Below are 16,032 nucleotides of genomic sequence, written 5' to 3'. Positions count from 1 at the left end.
CTGTTTCCCTCTTTGAGCGCTCTCTCTCAAGCCATGGTTTGCACTACATCACAATACTTTGTGATGGAGACAGCAGGCAGATCTTTGCCTGCACTCGTAGAGGCCAATACATAAATGTAGAGAAGGGTAACTGCATTAACCGTGTGCAGAAGCGCTGCTCTTTGCAACCTCATCCAGAAGTACAAAACAGAGTGTGGTGAGAGTCTGAGTGGCAGAGGTCGACTGGCAGGTGAACTGGTTACAAAGCTCACCAATTATTACGGCTGGCCACTAATGTCTAACTAATGTGGGCAACATAGATAGTATTCACAAAGTGCTCGTGGCAACCTACCATCACATATCTTCACGTGATCAGCACCCAAATCATGTAGCCTGTGCATAAGTAGTGCCAACTCATGGTGCAAACAGAATGCTGCTATTGCTAGAGGAGAGACACTTCCGAATCACCGGATCTTGCCTGAGCATGTTAGTATGGCACTTCTACCTGTCTGTGAACGATTTACTGACAAAAAAAACTTGTGCAGTGCTGCCACAGAGGCAAAAGACAAAACGCAAACGAGTCACTGCATTCTGTGGTCTGATCCCTCGTGCCAAAGACCAAACATCCCTTCCAATTTGCAGTAGAAATTGCTGTTGCAGAAGCAGTAATGAGGTACAATGCAGGGATGAAACAAGCCTCGTCTCGTATTCTATGAGAATTGCCAATACAGCAAAGCAGCAAGGGCATTTCATTTCATTTCATTTTATTACCTTAAAGACCCACGAGGGTTATTACATAAGGGGTGGGTACATATATTTTGGTGAGCAAGTGTTAACACAACGAAACATGACTGGTAACATTATTGGCAAAGTTGGATGAGCACGTGATGGCTGCGATGTCGTTGGGTAGGTCGTTCCAGTCTGCTGCAGTACGGGAAAAAAATGATGCAGCAAAGGTGGTAGTTCGGGCACGAGGTCGGGAAACTTGAAGCGGATGACGAGTGCGATGAGATATGCGAGCTGGAGGGACGATGTAGGGTGTGCGGCCTAGTGAACTATGGAAAAATTTATGAAACAAGCAAAGGCTGGCAATGCGGCGACGAAGTGATAAGGGCAGTAAGTCAGATTCAGCTTTCAAAGCTGACACACTGATGTCATAAGAATATGATGAATGGATGAATCTGGCTGCTCTGTTTTGGACTGATTCGAGTGCATTTATAAGGTAAGCTTGGTGCGGGTTCCAAATGGGTGAGGCATATTCTAATTTTGGTCTGACAAGGGATTTGTATGCTAATAACTTCACATGTTTAGGGGCTTGGCGGAGATGACGTCTTAAAAATCCAAGTGTTTTATTAGCGGATGAAATGATGTTCGTAACGTGTGTGCTCCAGGACAAGTCGCCACACAAGGTAATGCCTAAGTACTTGTATGATGGAACCGGTTGTACAGGGACGTTAGCTATGACGTATGGGAAATGAAGAAGACGGATCCAAAGAGCAGAAAAGAGGGAGAGTGTTACCAGCTCACTAGTGCAGAGCAAAAGCGGGCAGCTTCGGCCGCCTTCCTTGATGCACCAAAGTGACGACACTGAGCAAAATCATGCGCCAATTATTCACCTGGGGCATATTAATGTGTCGGCTATCAAGTAAAGCTATTTTGTTGGTTGGACAACTCTTGAAAACAGTGCTTTGCATTTTTTCGTGATTTTCTCAGCCAGTGAACAATCTTCTGATGAAGTTTTCTCAGCTTCCACAAGTCCGTCTTCTTTCATTGAGAGCCCTAATGTTTGTTAACTGCCATAAGACTACCAAATAATATAACATAAAGCTATAGTGAAACCGCGATACTACAAACACCACAGCAGGCAAGTGCTACGCAAACCAGTTAACGTGCACAAAGCATGTAAACCGCAGTTGACGAAGCTGCACAAGCTATGTTTGAGCAGTGCACTCAGTTGCCCATGCAAGATCTGCTTGGCAAATGCTATCTCATGATGACTATAAGTACAGTAAAGCCTCGTTAAACTGTACCTGCTTAAACAGCAGTTTCGTTTTACAAATAGTGAAGTGAAGTCCCCGACTCGGTGGCCGTTGAATACAATGTGTTTTGTATCCGCATAAACTATACCAGCTTATTGCATACATATCGGTTAACACATAGTGTTTGCACTTTTCTTAGGGCAATCACGGTGGTAGGTCTGCCAGGCAGAAGAATGAGCTTCGGAGATCAGAACGGCCTTCAAGCGTAAATGTAGAGGGCGCTTGGAAGGGTGAAGCCAAGCCACGTTAACCTCAACATCATTTCGGCGCCGGCATGAAAAATAGAGGTTTTCACGAGCGTTTTGTGATGTGCCCGCTTGCATTTTTAGCATAAAATTTCCCACAAAGCTTACTCTGTCTAAATTATCTGAAACAAGGCTTTCTACGCGGCCCAGAATTTCGTTGCAATTGGCCTTTAAGTTCAGCACAAAACTACATCAACTTTGAAGTTTTCATGAATCTAGCTCAAGTATTAAAGAAAATAATTCTAAAAGCCCCCATATTCCCTTAAGAAGAAGCCTTAAATCAGAGGAAGTTCCGATTTGATTTTCCTGTTCAAGCAAATGTGAAATGCAGAAATGCTCTCTTGAGCCAACTGCAGGATCTATCTGAATTAAATTTGTTGCACTTGCAAGAGAAAGCTAAATTTAATTAAATGGTTTTCGCATGTAGAGTCCCATAATTTAAATTTAATTAAATTCTGTGGTTTTACATGCTAGAATATGTATCTGATTATGACACACCACAGTGGGGGACTCCAGATTAATTCTGACCACCTGGGGTTATTTTTTCAACATGCACCCAATGCACAGGGCTCGAGCGTTTTTGCACTTGACCCCCATCGAAATGCGGCCGCTGCGGAAGGGTTCGAACCCGCAGCTTGAGCTCAGAAGTGAAACGCCATAACCACGAAGTTAGAGAGAAAATCAAATTACAGCAACTGTGGGAAACAAAATTTTTATGTATGAAAATTGTCGCAAATGGCTCAAAGAATAATAGGCATGCAGTTACCATCCTCTCTCTTGGTGTCCCCTTCTAACACCTGTGGGCATGCGTGTACGTGCAGCGGCAGCGGCTATCAAGGAGCTTCACAGCCAAGTGCTGCCATTCCTGGTGTCACTGGTGCACCACTACACCCTGGTGGCGGTGGCACAGCAGGCTGGGCCACTCCGCCAGACCCGGCCTCCCACACAGGGCATGGACCCGTCCGTGCTCGTAGACGCCCTGGCAGCTATAATGGCCCACGAGGAGAAAGAACTCTGCAAGGTTCGTTTTCTCCACATTACGATTAACTAATTTGTCTATTTCAGATACCCTCAAACATGAAAGCATTAGAGAAGGGAAGGGGTCACAGAATCAAACGACAGTGGCAATAAATACGGCAAGTTATCCAATTGTGAAAGCTTGAGAAGGATGATTGAACGGACAAACAGAAGGAGAAAATATTCAAACAGGCGTGAAACATAAAAAAACAATGACAACAAAATGCATAACAGAAATGTCGAGAGATACATACACTTAAGGGGGACATTGCTATTGAAATAATGTTCCAAATTTTTTTCATCAATATTGATAAAACTGCCAGTCCCATTAAGATTTTTGTGCTGATTTCAAATATTTGACATAATAGTTCTGCGGAAAGCCGCAAGGTAGAGAGAAGTAATTAACAATTGGAAAATGATCATCCACCCGTTCGTAGCAATTGCTACAAAGGAAACCCAAACGGGTTCCTCGGAAAAAAAGCCTCACAGTTGAAGAAAAATTTGTCCTGGTCCGGGACTCGAACCCGAGACCACCACCTTTCTGGGGCAACCGCTCTACCATCTGAGCTAACCATGTGGCTAGCAGATGGCTGGGCAAAGCCGAATTTTTCAACAACTCGAAGCAAAGGCAAAAGTTTGACGTAATAGTTCTGCGGAAACCCGCAAGGTGGAGAGAAGTTTGGGTTTCCTTTGTAGCAATTGCTACGAACAGGTGGATGTCTGATTTTCCCTTTATTGTTTTCAAATATGTAATTAGTTTTGCTGTAGCTCGGTTATTTTCTATGGTAATTAATATTTCACTTCCATTGTTTAAGGACACAATGGAAGATGAATGGCACAATACAGAATTATTTCTAAGGCGTGGTTAGATAGCATAAAGAGTAAGTAAGGAAGGATAGAAAGCACTTTTTTTTATCTGACCATTAATAGATATTTTATAGCCCATTGAATACAAGCCTACAAAATGTGGCAGCCATGTGGCAGAAAATGTAGCAAAGTAATTAATTTGCAAAGTGAAAAGAAAAAAAGACATTGCTTACTATACTTCATGGAGTATACATTACGCTTCATTCTGAAAAAGAAATTTTAATTCTATCTGTTCTTGGTGTTGAAATATCGAGGCCTGAAATTTGTGTTTTGAGAAAAGTGCAAAAAAACAAAACAAAGAGTAATAAATGTGAGGGTACATAGCATCCAGAACAAACATGTTGTTCTTTGCTCTAGTTGCATAAAACTTTCGGGACACATAGAATCTCGTGTGCTGATTACAAATACGCACCTAGATCTTTTGCGAAGTCAATAAAAGAAAGTAGTTATAGTTCTTGTTGCAGTAAAAATGTGAGAGTTGACTTGCAAAAAGCATACTGCAACAAGATAGCTAAAAGTAAGCGGATATGTTCCTGCATGTTGAAAGAGTGCAAGTTAGCATTTTGATGTTTTATCTGTACTTTAGACAAAGTTATGAAATTCTAATGTTGCAGCTTTAAAAGTGGGAATTCTTGTGAATGATTTCTAAAAATTTTTAAATATTGCGGTATCCTAAGACACTACTATACATAGTTTTTCTGCACTCTCTGACTCGCTGGCATTCAGGCGAAAGAAAAAAAAAAAAGAAAAATTGCAAGAATTGAATGAGTAGAAGGGACACAGTGCCAATCCCAAAACTAATGAAAACAAAAAATATAAATTTCAAGCTTTAAGACCTGTACATAATAATTACAATATAATTAAAAGCACTAAAATGCTTCCACCAATGTTGAGATTAAGGGGGGACGCGGGTTTTACATCGCAAAAAATGGCAAAAAAATCGATTTTTTGAAAATCACATTTTCAGTTTCTATAACCCTTTTTCTATCTAATACCCAAATATCATCACTGTAAACCACCTAGAAGTGCTCTAAAAAATTCGTTTTATTAGCCAAGGTGGCGAAAAATCTCGCGGAAATCAAGAAAGAACAGCGTTTTTCACGCCACAATATCTCCGGAACGGCACGACCGAGCGCCGCCATCTTGGTCTCGTCGGAAAGCGCATTTATCACTGGCTCTCTGATCCTAAGTTCCACAGCCACTGTCAGGTCAAGATGACTTGGAAGGCTACTTACACTCAGAGCCTTCATTCAGTAATATGGTCAATTCTACCAAATGAAAAAAAAAAATGCCTCACTGATTGTAATGGAGACTGTTATCAATCAGGCAGCCTGCATGTACAACACTGGAACTATATTCATGCCCACACAGAGTTCTGCACTTCGGTTTGAAACCCAGACAGCATGCTCTTTGTAGAGCATGGTGCCTAATAGAGTTTCTTGTGCTAGTTCAGTGTGCTATTATTTTGAGAGTGTGCAGTCACACACTTAGTATGGCCATTCTTACAAAACATAGAGCTTCAAAATGGTGCCATTTGTATTGCTGTAGATTCACTTCAGCAAAAGCTACATTTGTTTGAAACTTCAAATGCGTTTATTTCAGTTCGATGTTTTTGCACACTGTACTCCGCCTTACGGGTGTTTTTTTCTGGATTGTTTTTGGCCAAAAATGACAAGGGTGGTATCATTTTATTCGTATTGAAATGATCTGGGGGGTGATGCTATTTTTATTACTCTTGCACCATCATGAAAATTACATTCAGGTATAGTAATCGCTGCTAATTAGAAAAATTTTCATAATAAATGCAAGATTGTTTTCTTGTCCACAAAATGCTTCCAAAGGAATAAAAATAGCATCACCCCCTACAGTAGGTCTTTAGCAATGGTGTCATGCATTTAGTTTTTGGTTTAGCAAGACGGAATCATCAAAAAGCCCCGTAACGAGTTTGAAATTAATTTGACTTCAGACCTCAATATTTTTTGAACTGCTACAGCTATCAAAAATCTGATTACAGATCTGAAATCAGCACGAAAAATTACCCCAGACAGTGGAGTTTATTAAAGATTCACCCGAAAATAAGAAAAAAATTTTTAAGACCCACTTCCCCCCTTAAGCGCATGTATAGTCTCATAACAGGATCTGGAATGCACCAAGAATAAGCCGTCTATGCACGAGAGGCACGGGGAGAGGCAACGGCACATCTGGGGTTTCCAAAGTAAACCTACATGTGAGGACAAAGGGCAGTTTTGCTGCTGCGTTATTGCTGATGCAGTATGAGATTGCACGACATCGTGACTTACCATAAAAACCAGCGCATAATACGAACTCGCATATGGTACGAGGTGAAACTTTTGGGACGCGAAATGGAAAAAAAGGTTTATCCACATGTAAGACAAGCTAGGAAAACTTGAGGAAAACATTTATTTAAGGGGGGATGAGGGGATCGGAACTAACTTTTTCATTTTTTATCTTAGAGTGATGAAATTTGGCATACAGGTTCGAAATAGCATCAAACAGACAGCTGCAAAGTTTCACAATCATATCTTCAGTAGTTTTTATTTTATCATTATTTATATATTGCTCACATGTTGCTTGCTCGTGGAAAGCCTAGCGTGACAGCAAAATGGGTTATGGGTCTGTAAATGTTTTTAATAGTTACTAAGAAGTATAGTCTAAGTCAAGATTCTCTTAATTTCTTTTTAAATTTCTCTGCTCTTCTTCTAAACGATATAGTATGCACCTTCTCTTTATGTTTAGAATGTATCATGCTCCAATTATTGTGTAATAAAAAAATGGTGAGCCTAAATGGTAAATCTGAGACTGTCTTGACATAAGGCACACTTCACCAATTGCAGCAAAACAAACAGGATTAAAATCCGTGCTCCCATTGCCGTGCTATGCTTTCCACGAGCGAGGTGATAAGCTCAAAACAAACTTTTGAGAAAACAAGCCTCAAAGTTCCATACTGGCACACACTGTCTAGAATGCTCCTGCATTGTAGAATTTGGTGTCCTTGGCAGCAGGTGACTTCTTAGCCCTCTGTCCTTTCAGGAGATGGACTTTGTGTGCCTTCTTCATTCGCTGGGAGTCTTTCTCGACAGCCCGCTGAAGAGAGAGGGCACCAGGGCGCAGGCCCAATGTTGTGCACAGGTCTGAATAAGCTTTCAGACTGCCCGAGTTGTACTTTGAAATTGCCTCGTGCACTGCTGTTTCCACAGCAAACAGTGAGGCATGCTGGTCTTTTGATACTAGTGACCATATCACTGAATGGAGACTCTCAGCCGCGTTTTGAGTTTTGCCTCCTCTGCACCGGGCCAGCAACTGAGGGTCTGAGAGGCGCTGGTACACAGGCAGGAGTGCTTCAGCAACTTTAGCTGAAAGCTTGTACTTGTGAGCTGGTGCTGGCTGCCCTTCTGCCTCAGCTGACCGGTGGTTGCACCAGCTAAGGGGGCCAGGGGGACACAGCTCATGATGGGGCTCATCATCTGTTGATGTGATGTGGTAGTACGTTGCCATTACTGCCCTTTGCATTTCCTCGACTTCCGAGTGGTTCCGCAGAGCAAGGCCATAGTAGTTTGTCAGTTTTTTGATGAGCTGCTGTGTCAGGCCCCCCTTTCCACCTAGTGGCTCTCCTTTCTTTGCCTTGGCCACCAAAGAGCGAAGTGCAGCCCCCATTCGTTTTTTAACATGATTTATGCAGTCCTCTTTAGATAGCTGCACAAAACCATAAACTTCTTCATCACATAGAGTGCGAAACATGCGGCTGTCCCCGTAACAAACTATGTTTGTGTAACGTAGATCATTTCTGCTCAAGGAGCGCCTGAAGAGCTGTAGTGCAGCCTCAACCTCCATTCTTCCAGAATTCACATCAGTGTTTTTCTGGCACTGGTGTTGCTGCTTCCATTCAGCATAGTTGGGGTCACTTTCTGCTGGCTGTCGGCTGCACCCAAGGCAGAAGTTGGACAGAACTATGCAGTCCAACACAAGCCCTGTATGGAAATCAATTATACAGCCTACGCCGGTATGGGAGCTGTGGCCGCGTGTCAACCATGTGCCATCATACACTACTGTAATGTTCTTTGAAAATGTTGTCTCCATTTCAGTGTACACCTTTTTCACTGCCTCTACAGCATCTGTGAAGATGTTGTGTGCAGCTGCCGCTGCGGCAGGCTTGAAAGTCTTTTTGAGGTGCCCATCATATGTTTTGTGGTGTAACCAACGATGCGAGACATTCATGGTGGCCCAGAAGTCATTAAGAGCAGTTGGTCCTTTCCCAATGCTCTTTATTGCTTGCATAGCTCTGATGTTGACCTCGAAAGCTCTAGAGCCGCTCTTCCTTTGTGAGGACCACTCAGACTGTAGGGTACTACCACAGGAAATGCATGAAAGTACCATCTTCACAGCTAGTCCCAGTTCAGTCTCGCGGTGCACTGCTAGGCCGGGCTGCTGACAAGTTGGGCAAAGCGGGGAACCAATCAGCGAGTTCAAAGCAGCAACTTGAACAAGCATAAACTCCTCTTCTGGAGGTGCGGGAATGGCATTTTCCTGTGAGCCAGTCAGCCCGAACTTGCGCTCCGTTGCTGAAACCGCGCGAAGCGATTCGCGAACTCTCGACGCTTGCAGTTCTGCAGTTTCCGCGGACACAAATCGTGTTTCCAGGTGAGCTTGAATAGTGCGACGTTCACTGGGCGAACAGTCAACACTGCGATGAGCGGCAAGGTCGGCCGCCGGCGCATCCGCGGCAGCGAGCGTGCGCCCGCGTTGCAGCTCCGTCGAAGCGCCGGAACTCGTCGATGGCATGGGACTGCCTTCACTGGCGGTTGTTGGCTGCGGAGACATCTCGGCGTTGAACGACACACCGCGGAAGCGCGTCTCCGATGCTCTGCAGTCGGGCGGCGATGACCGCTGCAAGCTCACTCCGTAATCTGTGCTGGACGAACTTGCGACGGGACGCTCGCGTACGGCGAGACTCACTGGCATGTCGATCGTCACCGGTGAAGTAACACTGCGCCCGCGCTTCGACGGCAAAAGATCATGGTTCGTCTCACTATCGCTGGCTGGTGCTCGACTCGGCGCAAGATCCCGCAGCACGTTGGGCGAGAGATCGCACAGCACGTTGGGCGCGTACTCCGCCGATTCTGAACGGACGCTCGGCTCGGCCGAACCACCTGCTGACAATCGCCGCTTCTTCCTTGCTGTGACGGGCTTGCGTTTCCGCTTCCCGTAGGCATGCTTCGTCCGGTACTTCTTTTCGAACGTGCGCGGATCCATTGCACGTGGCCGACGTCCTCGAAACACAAGAGAAGGAAAGTCCAGAAAGGCTTCCCAGCAGCGGACAAAAGCAGACGCTCCTTGCGCTCCTTGCCTCGGCCGCCATTATGGCGCGGCGTCGACCAATGAGGAGGCGCCTTACAACGAGCCGCGGCGCAGAGCCAATCGGGGCGCGGCAGCCATTGGCTGCTCCGTGCTGCCACTCTCCTGTTTTTCTTTTTTTGTGCGCTTGCTGGCTGGCAGGGAAGGAAGGGAAGGGCTGGGACAAAGAGTCAAAGAGTCGGGCTTTCCAACGATACCAAAATGGCGGCGCTCCGTGGCGGGAAAGCCGAGCAGTCGCGCGTTGAACTTCGCGGCTTTTTCGCGATTTCGGGCGGATTTGTGGACGCCGGCACCGACAAATATATTTATTTTAAGTGCTTAGAGTTTGTTTTTCGGTGAAATATTTCAGTACAAGATAGAAATGATGCTGTAGATTCTGAAAAGCGTACTTTTCAAAAATCGATTTTTTTCGCGAAAATCGCGATCTGATCCCCGCTTCCCCCCTTAAATTGCACTCCACACTTCAATCGCTGTCTTCTTCAGCTGCACTCTCTTCGGTAAGTTCCTTGTCGGACATATCTTCGCAGAAGTACTCATCCTCTGTGCCATCAAGCGCGTTCGAGATGCGCACTTCTTGAATACGTGACGCACAAAGTCCTCTGGTATGCCGGACGATGCGTCCACAATCCACTTGGATAGCGGGGCTGGCGAAGCCCGCTTTATCCGCCCGGTCGGCATCACTGCAAGCTCACCTGAGTGCATCCAATCTGCGTAACACCGCTTGACCGCGTCCTTGAACAGCTTGTTCATGCAGACATTTAAAGGCTGCAGCTGAGACGTCATCCCACCCGGGATAACGACGAGTTCAGTGCCAGATTTGTGCAACAGCCTCTTCACTGAGTCGGCCAAATGGCAACGGAATGCATCCAGCACGAGGATGGACGGGAACGACAACAGTGTGCCGGGCCGCCTATACCACACGGACTTTATCCAGTCGAGCACAAGATTCCCGTTCATCCAGCCTTTCTCGTGGCATCTCACGACCACATTTTTTGGCAGCTCCTCACCTTTAGGCACTGTCTTGCGCTTGAAGATGACATATGGCGGAAGCTTGCGTCCATCTGCTGTGCACAACAACATGACGGTAACTCACGTTTTCTCGTTGCCAGTGGACCGGACATAAACTTTAGAGCCCATTTTGTGCATGGTGAGAGGCGATGGCATGTCCAGATAAACCGGCGTTTGGAATGCATTGCCGATTTGCCCTAGCTGGAAGTTCTTGGACTTGCGCAGTGAAATAATGTGGCGCTGGAAAGCCACAAGCAGCTCTACGAATGATTCTGGCAGCTCTTGCAAAATTGAAGTTCGGCGGCGTAAGGAAAATCCAGCACAGCACACCTAGCGATAAATCCAGTGCTTCAAGCTGCTCGCTTTGAAGGCGGAGCTCGGTAGCCCTTTTTCTCTTGCAAGCTCCTTATCTTTTGCCTGCATAAGCTCCACGCTTACAGCTAGATGTGCCGTTCGCTGTTGGCGCACGAACTCCGTAAGGGCGAGTTTGATTTCCGGATATGTCCCACTCTTCGGGCTGCGAAAGCTTCTTCACATTCCGCTGCATGTGAAAAGGGCTTCCTTCTGTCAATGCCACCAGTGAATGCTTCCCTCGTTGACGCCAAACTGCCTCCCGGCATCACTGTTGCCGATGTCCTGTGTGGCTAAAATAACCTTTCTCTTGAAAGCAGTCGATTACTGTTTTCGTGGTCCGGACAGCTTGGTCCTTCGATACGGAATGAAAAAGGTGCACTTCGCAAAGCGTGGTTTGCAAGTGTGCTGCCAGGGTGCGCACTAAACAATAAAGAAACGATGATGTAGCCTCGCAGCAAAACGAAACCAAAACTTCTAGCCCTAATTTCTGACTGAAATTTTTGTTCGGATCCGGATATAGTACGAAGTGAAAATTTGGGATGCTAATAATAGGTAAAAAACCTTATATTATACACGGGTTTTTACAATACAGTCGCCGACTGATTTTTCAAACTCCAAAAATTCGGACATGCTCGATTATTCGGTCTGCTTCTCGGCACCGCCGTTCTCCCCATAAACCATAATGTATAACAACTGCCGAAAGTGCGGACACCTTGCAACCTCTTGTCTGATTTTTCGGACACTCCTTGAGGCAACTTGATCGAGAGCACCATGCACCGACTCTGACCGGTGCGTGGTTCGTCTTGCTGAATGCCATTTTTGTTTTGAATGGAGCCTCCTTGCTGCCCCACGAAGTGGCGCTACTGCAAATCCCTGCTCATCATCATCTTTTCTGCCTGGTTTGATAAAGTGGCTACAGCAGTTTCGGTCTCAGCTTAGTAAGCCATGTCAAGACAATCCAGCAGCTGAATTGTTTCTTTTTTCGTGCACGACGCTGCGAGTAGGCCACGTTTTTCGTTTGTGCGACTGGTGTTAGCGTTACGGCGTGGTGGTGTTTGCTTTATGTGCTGTGTCGAGGTTGCGGTGATCTAATGTGGCATACAGAAACATCATGTCAAGTGTCTAATGGCGCCGACAGTGCCCGCGCAGACTGCGCTGGAGAAGGCTGGGAAGCGGGTGCCGGGAGGCCTAGGATTTGACGCCTTCCAATGTGCTCCCTACTGACGCGGAAAATGTTCTGCCGAGACCTGCGCAGTGGTTGCATTGCAATTCCGGACACCGTCTCATTTGACAGTTTCACAGGTGCTGACACTGCTGTACTGACATGCGCAGAACTCGACGACGGCGAGATCATTCGTCAGGTTTCTGCTGCACCGCCGGACGATGACTCCGAGTCGGAAGATGACGCACCATGTGCTACGCTGCCGTCGCATACGGAGCGTGCACAAACAGTGACTGTGCTTTCAGCCGCCTGTAGTGACCGTACGACCCTCTCCGAGATTCAGGCATATCTGATTGCGCGTAAACGGAACAGCGTGCAACGGCGCATTCACGAGTTCTGTGGAAACCCGCAAAGTAGAGAGAAGTAATTAACAATTGGAAAATGATCATCCACCCGTTCTTAGCAATTGCTTCAAAGTCTACAATTGCTACAATTGCTACAAGTGCTACAAGTCGCCGCTTCTCTGCAAAAGCTCGCATGACGCTCAAAGCACGTTCCACGTCATATAATGAAGTGCTGTCGTCCACGTCCACGTCCACATTGTCATTGTCGTCATCACTGTTGCTTGAAGAAGCGTGAGGTGCGATGGCGGCAACAGTGTCGCTATCCAAGAATTCCATGGATGTAACAACATCGACGTATCGATAACATAAGCATGACATGTCGCAGCAAAGACCTTTGAACCCCACGACAACACCACGACCGCAAACACATTGGCGGAATGAAGAAAAAAAATTCACACAGGAACTTCTCAGGAAGTCGTCTAAGCATGCGTAAGCATTGTGCTACTTGCTCATCTCCATGCAGCCTGGTATCATTATTAATGTTATGAAACTTGATCTGGCCAGTGCAAACAAACGACAGTGCTGTGGCGACACGAACTGGTGGGGATGGCGGCGCAAGGTTCATTGATAACGCAAGCAAAGTACTGCAGGTAGCGGTGCCCAGTGCGCTGATGACGTTCCGATCATTATAAGCCGTTATCATTATACCCTCATTAGTGCCTTATCCATCCGCGTCTAACCATTATGAACCGTGATCAAGCGTACACCACCGGTGTACGTTTCATCACAGTGGCATAACAGTGGCATAGCTGCAAATGTACATTTGCAGCTATGCCACTGTTGTTTAATAAACAAGCAAAAGAGAGGCTGCAGATAGCACACTCATGTGATTATGTGCAACAGTCGTATTGGTCTGTTTCTTGCTGTTTACGCTTGAATATGTGGTGATAGTACATGTCAGTGACACTTCTTTGTTCAAGAGTGTTTCTGCGTCTGTGTGATAGCACACTCATGTGATTATGCGCAACAGTCGTATTGGTCTGTTTCTTGCTGTTTATGCTTGGATATGTGGTGATAGTACGTGTCGGTGACACTTCTTTGTTCAAGAGTGTTTCTGCGTCTGTGTAAAGGTGATAACAGTGCAGCGACTACTTCCGTCTTGTATTGTTACTAACTGGCCCGAAGCACTCACACTTGGTAATGCATTCTTCGGGTTAGGTGGGTCAACTGGCCATGCTGCTCATCACGGAGAACTCGGCAACGGTGCTGACGTCGCGGGAGCGGGCCTGCCAGCTGCCACACGTGGAATACCTCTCGGAGCGGCTGTGCGCCCTGTGCTATGACCGGGCTTGGTATGCAAAATCGGGTGGCTGCTTCGCCATAAAGTGCCTGGTGGAGCGGCTGCCCCTTCGCTGGGTGCTTGGGCACCAGTACGTTTTCCTCAAGGCCTTGTTCTTCATCATGATGGACCTGACGGGGGAGGTCTCCAATGGGGCCGTCGACATGGCCAAGTGAGCACTCTTGGGATGAAATGGAAAAAAAAAAAAATAGGGTTGTTGCTGAAAAGCTTGGCAAGTTGGTTGCTGGAATAGTGAAACATACCAACAGCACTAAATGGGATGGAAGAAGAAATGTGAGTAGATACAGGGCGTGGTGCTAGACAAGAATGCAGTGACCGACACGTTCGGTTGCAGTTGGATCAGTTTTCGGAAATCTCACTTTCGACAGACTTAACAATTGCAGGCAGTAAACAAGTACAGTAAACTTCCATTAATTTGACTCCGGTGAATTAAGTTCTGACCGAAGGTGGGACGGCTGGCACCCATGCTGGCACCCGTGGGCTCATGCAAAGCTTTTGTTATTTCATGTCTTAAAATTGGCCTTCGCCGGATAATTGGTACATGACAAGTCAGCATGCACATGCCCTTATGATGACCCCTGTAACAACCACTTTACTGGCAGCGTCTATCTCGGCAGAGCTTAAGGTGGGAGGCGGGTTTTAGATCGCGAAAAATGGCCGGAAAATCGATTTTTTGAAAATCACATTTTCAGTTTCTATAACCCTTTTTCTGTGTGATACCCAAATATCATCCCTGTAAACCACCAAGAAGTGCTCTAAAAAATTCGTTTCATTAGCCAAGGTGGTGAAAAATCTCGCGGAAATCAAGAAAGAACAGCGTTTTTCACGCCACAATATCTCCGGAACGGCGCGACCGAGCGCCGCCATCTTGGTCTCGTTGGAAAGCGCATTTCTCCGTCTTCAAATTTGCCGCTTCAGCGATCTCCTCCATACAGAAACAAGCGCACAAAAAGCAAATAATTGAAGGTCGTGCCGGAGTCTGCGATTGGCCGCGCCCGCCACGTGACTCCAGCGCGGTTCGCCATTGGTCCGGCGCTCGCGTCGTCTGCTCGGCTCCTTGCACCTCGCGAGTTTGGTGTCTCCACTCGCCGTAATCTCGACGTGTCAAAACGGGCGCTACGCGGACATCGCAGTAGCGTGGCCGATCCCTACGCTTGTGGACGTTTCAGACTCGCGGCTAAGCATTCCGAGCGTCGGCGACGCGGACTTCGCGACCAAGATTCACGCGCAGAATCCTCGGACATGCGGCTAAGCCTTTCAGCACTCGGTGTTTCGAATTCGTGACAAATTCGTATCGCGCACGCAATCCTCCGAAACACGGCTAAACATTTCGCACATAAGGAGCCTCCGACTCGGCGATCATGCACATCGCGCGCGGACTTCTCGGACCGTCACCTAATCATTTTGTGCATCGGCGCCTCCGACTGCGCAAACCAGCGCATTGAGTGTCGACTCCTCGAGCCCGCGGCTAGGAATTTCGCGCGTCGGCACGTAGGACTGCGTGAATGAGCGCGTCGAGTGTCGACTCCTCGAGCCCGCAACTAGGCATTTCGCGCGTCGGCAATTCGGACTGCGCGAATAAGCGCATCGAGGGTCGAGTCCTCGAGTCCGCGACTAGGCATTTCGCGCGTCGGCACCTTCAACTGCGCAACTAAGCACATCGCGCGTCGGCTCCTTGTATCTGCAGCTATGCATTTCGCACATCGGCACTTCGGAGTCGCAACCAAGCACATTGCGCGTTCACTCTATTATCATATTGTCACGATAGCTCGTAACAATATCTATCATACCACCCCTTCATAAAGAGAACCTCATCATGAGCTCTGTTCACTAGGCCCCTTGGGCTGGTACACACCTGGCTGCAGAAGTGATCGAGGCATCATACAAAAGCAAATTTCTGGAAAGCACCTAGCAGCTGCATATCTATCACTGACTCTCTGATCCTAAGTTCCACAGCCACTGTCAGGTGAAGATGACTTTGAAGGCTACTTACACTCGGAGCCTTCATTCAGTAACATGGTCAATTCTACCAAATGAAAAAAAAAGTGCCTCACTGATTGTAATGGAGACTGCTATCAATCAGGCAGCCTGCATGTACAACACTGGAACTATATTCGTGCCCACACAGAGTTCTACACTTCGGTTTGAAACCCAGGCACCATGCTCTTTGTAGAGCGTGGTGCCTAATAAAGTTTCTTGTGCTAGTTCAGTGGCCAGTGTGCTATTATTTTGAGAGTGTGCAGTCACACATTTAGTATGGCCATTCTTACAAAACACAGCTTCA

At 46.7% G+C, this 16,032-nt stretch overlaps 1 protein-coding gene across 7 annotated transcripts in view; it reads left to right on the top strand.

Annotated features, from left to right (window-relative positions):
* Nipped-A (Transcription-associated protein Nipped-A) overlaps positions 1 to 16,032 on the top strand; it is a 361,163-nt gene that overhangs the window by 146,770 nt on the left and 198,361 nt on the right. For all 7 annotated transcript variants that reach the window (XM_055075904.1, XM_055075900.1, XM_055075899.1 and 4 more), the window contains 2 exons: positions 3,085 to 3,284; positions 13,607 to 13,899. In XM_055075904.1, the coding sequence (XP_054931879.1) occupies positions 3,085 to 3,284; positions 13,607 to 13,899 (493 nt within the window). The remainder of the gene's footprint in view (positions 1 to 3,084; positions 3,285 to 13,606; positions 13,900 to 16,032) is intronic.

The sequence above is a fragment of the Dermacentor andersoni genome, chromosome 2 (genome assembly GCF_023375885.2).
Source record: "Dermacentor andersoni chromosome 2, qqDerAnde1_hic_scaffold, whole genome shotgun sequence".
In the NCBI taxonomy this organism is placed as follows: Eukaryota; Metazoa; Arthropoda; class Arachnida; order Ixodida; family Ixodidae; genus Dermacentor; species Dermacentor andersoni.
This window is presented reverse-complemented; position numbering and strand designations above follow the sequence as displayed.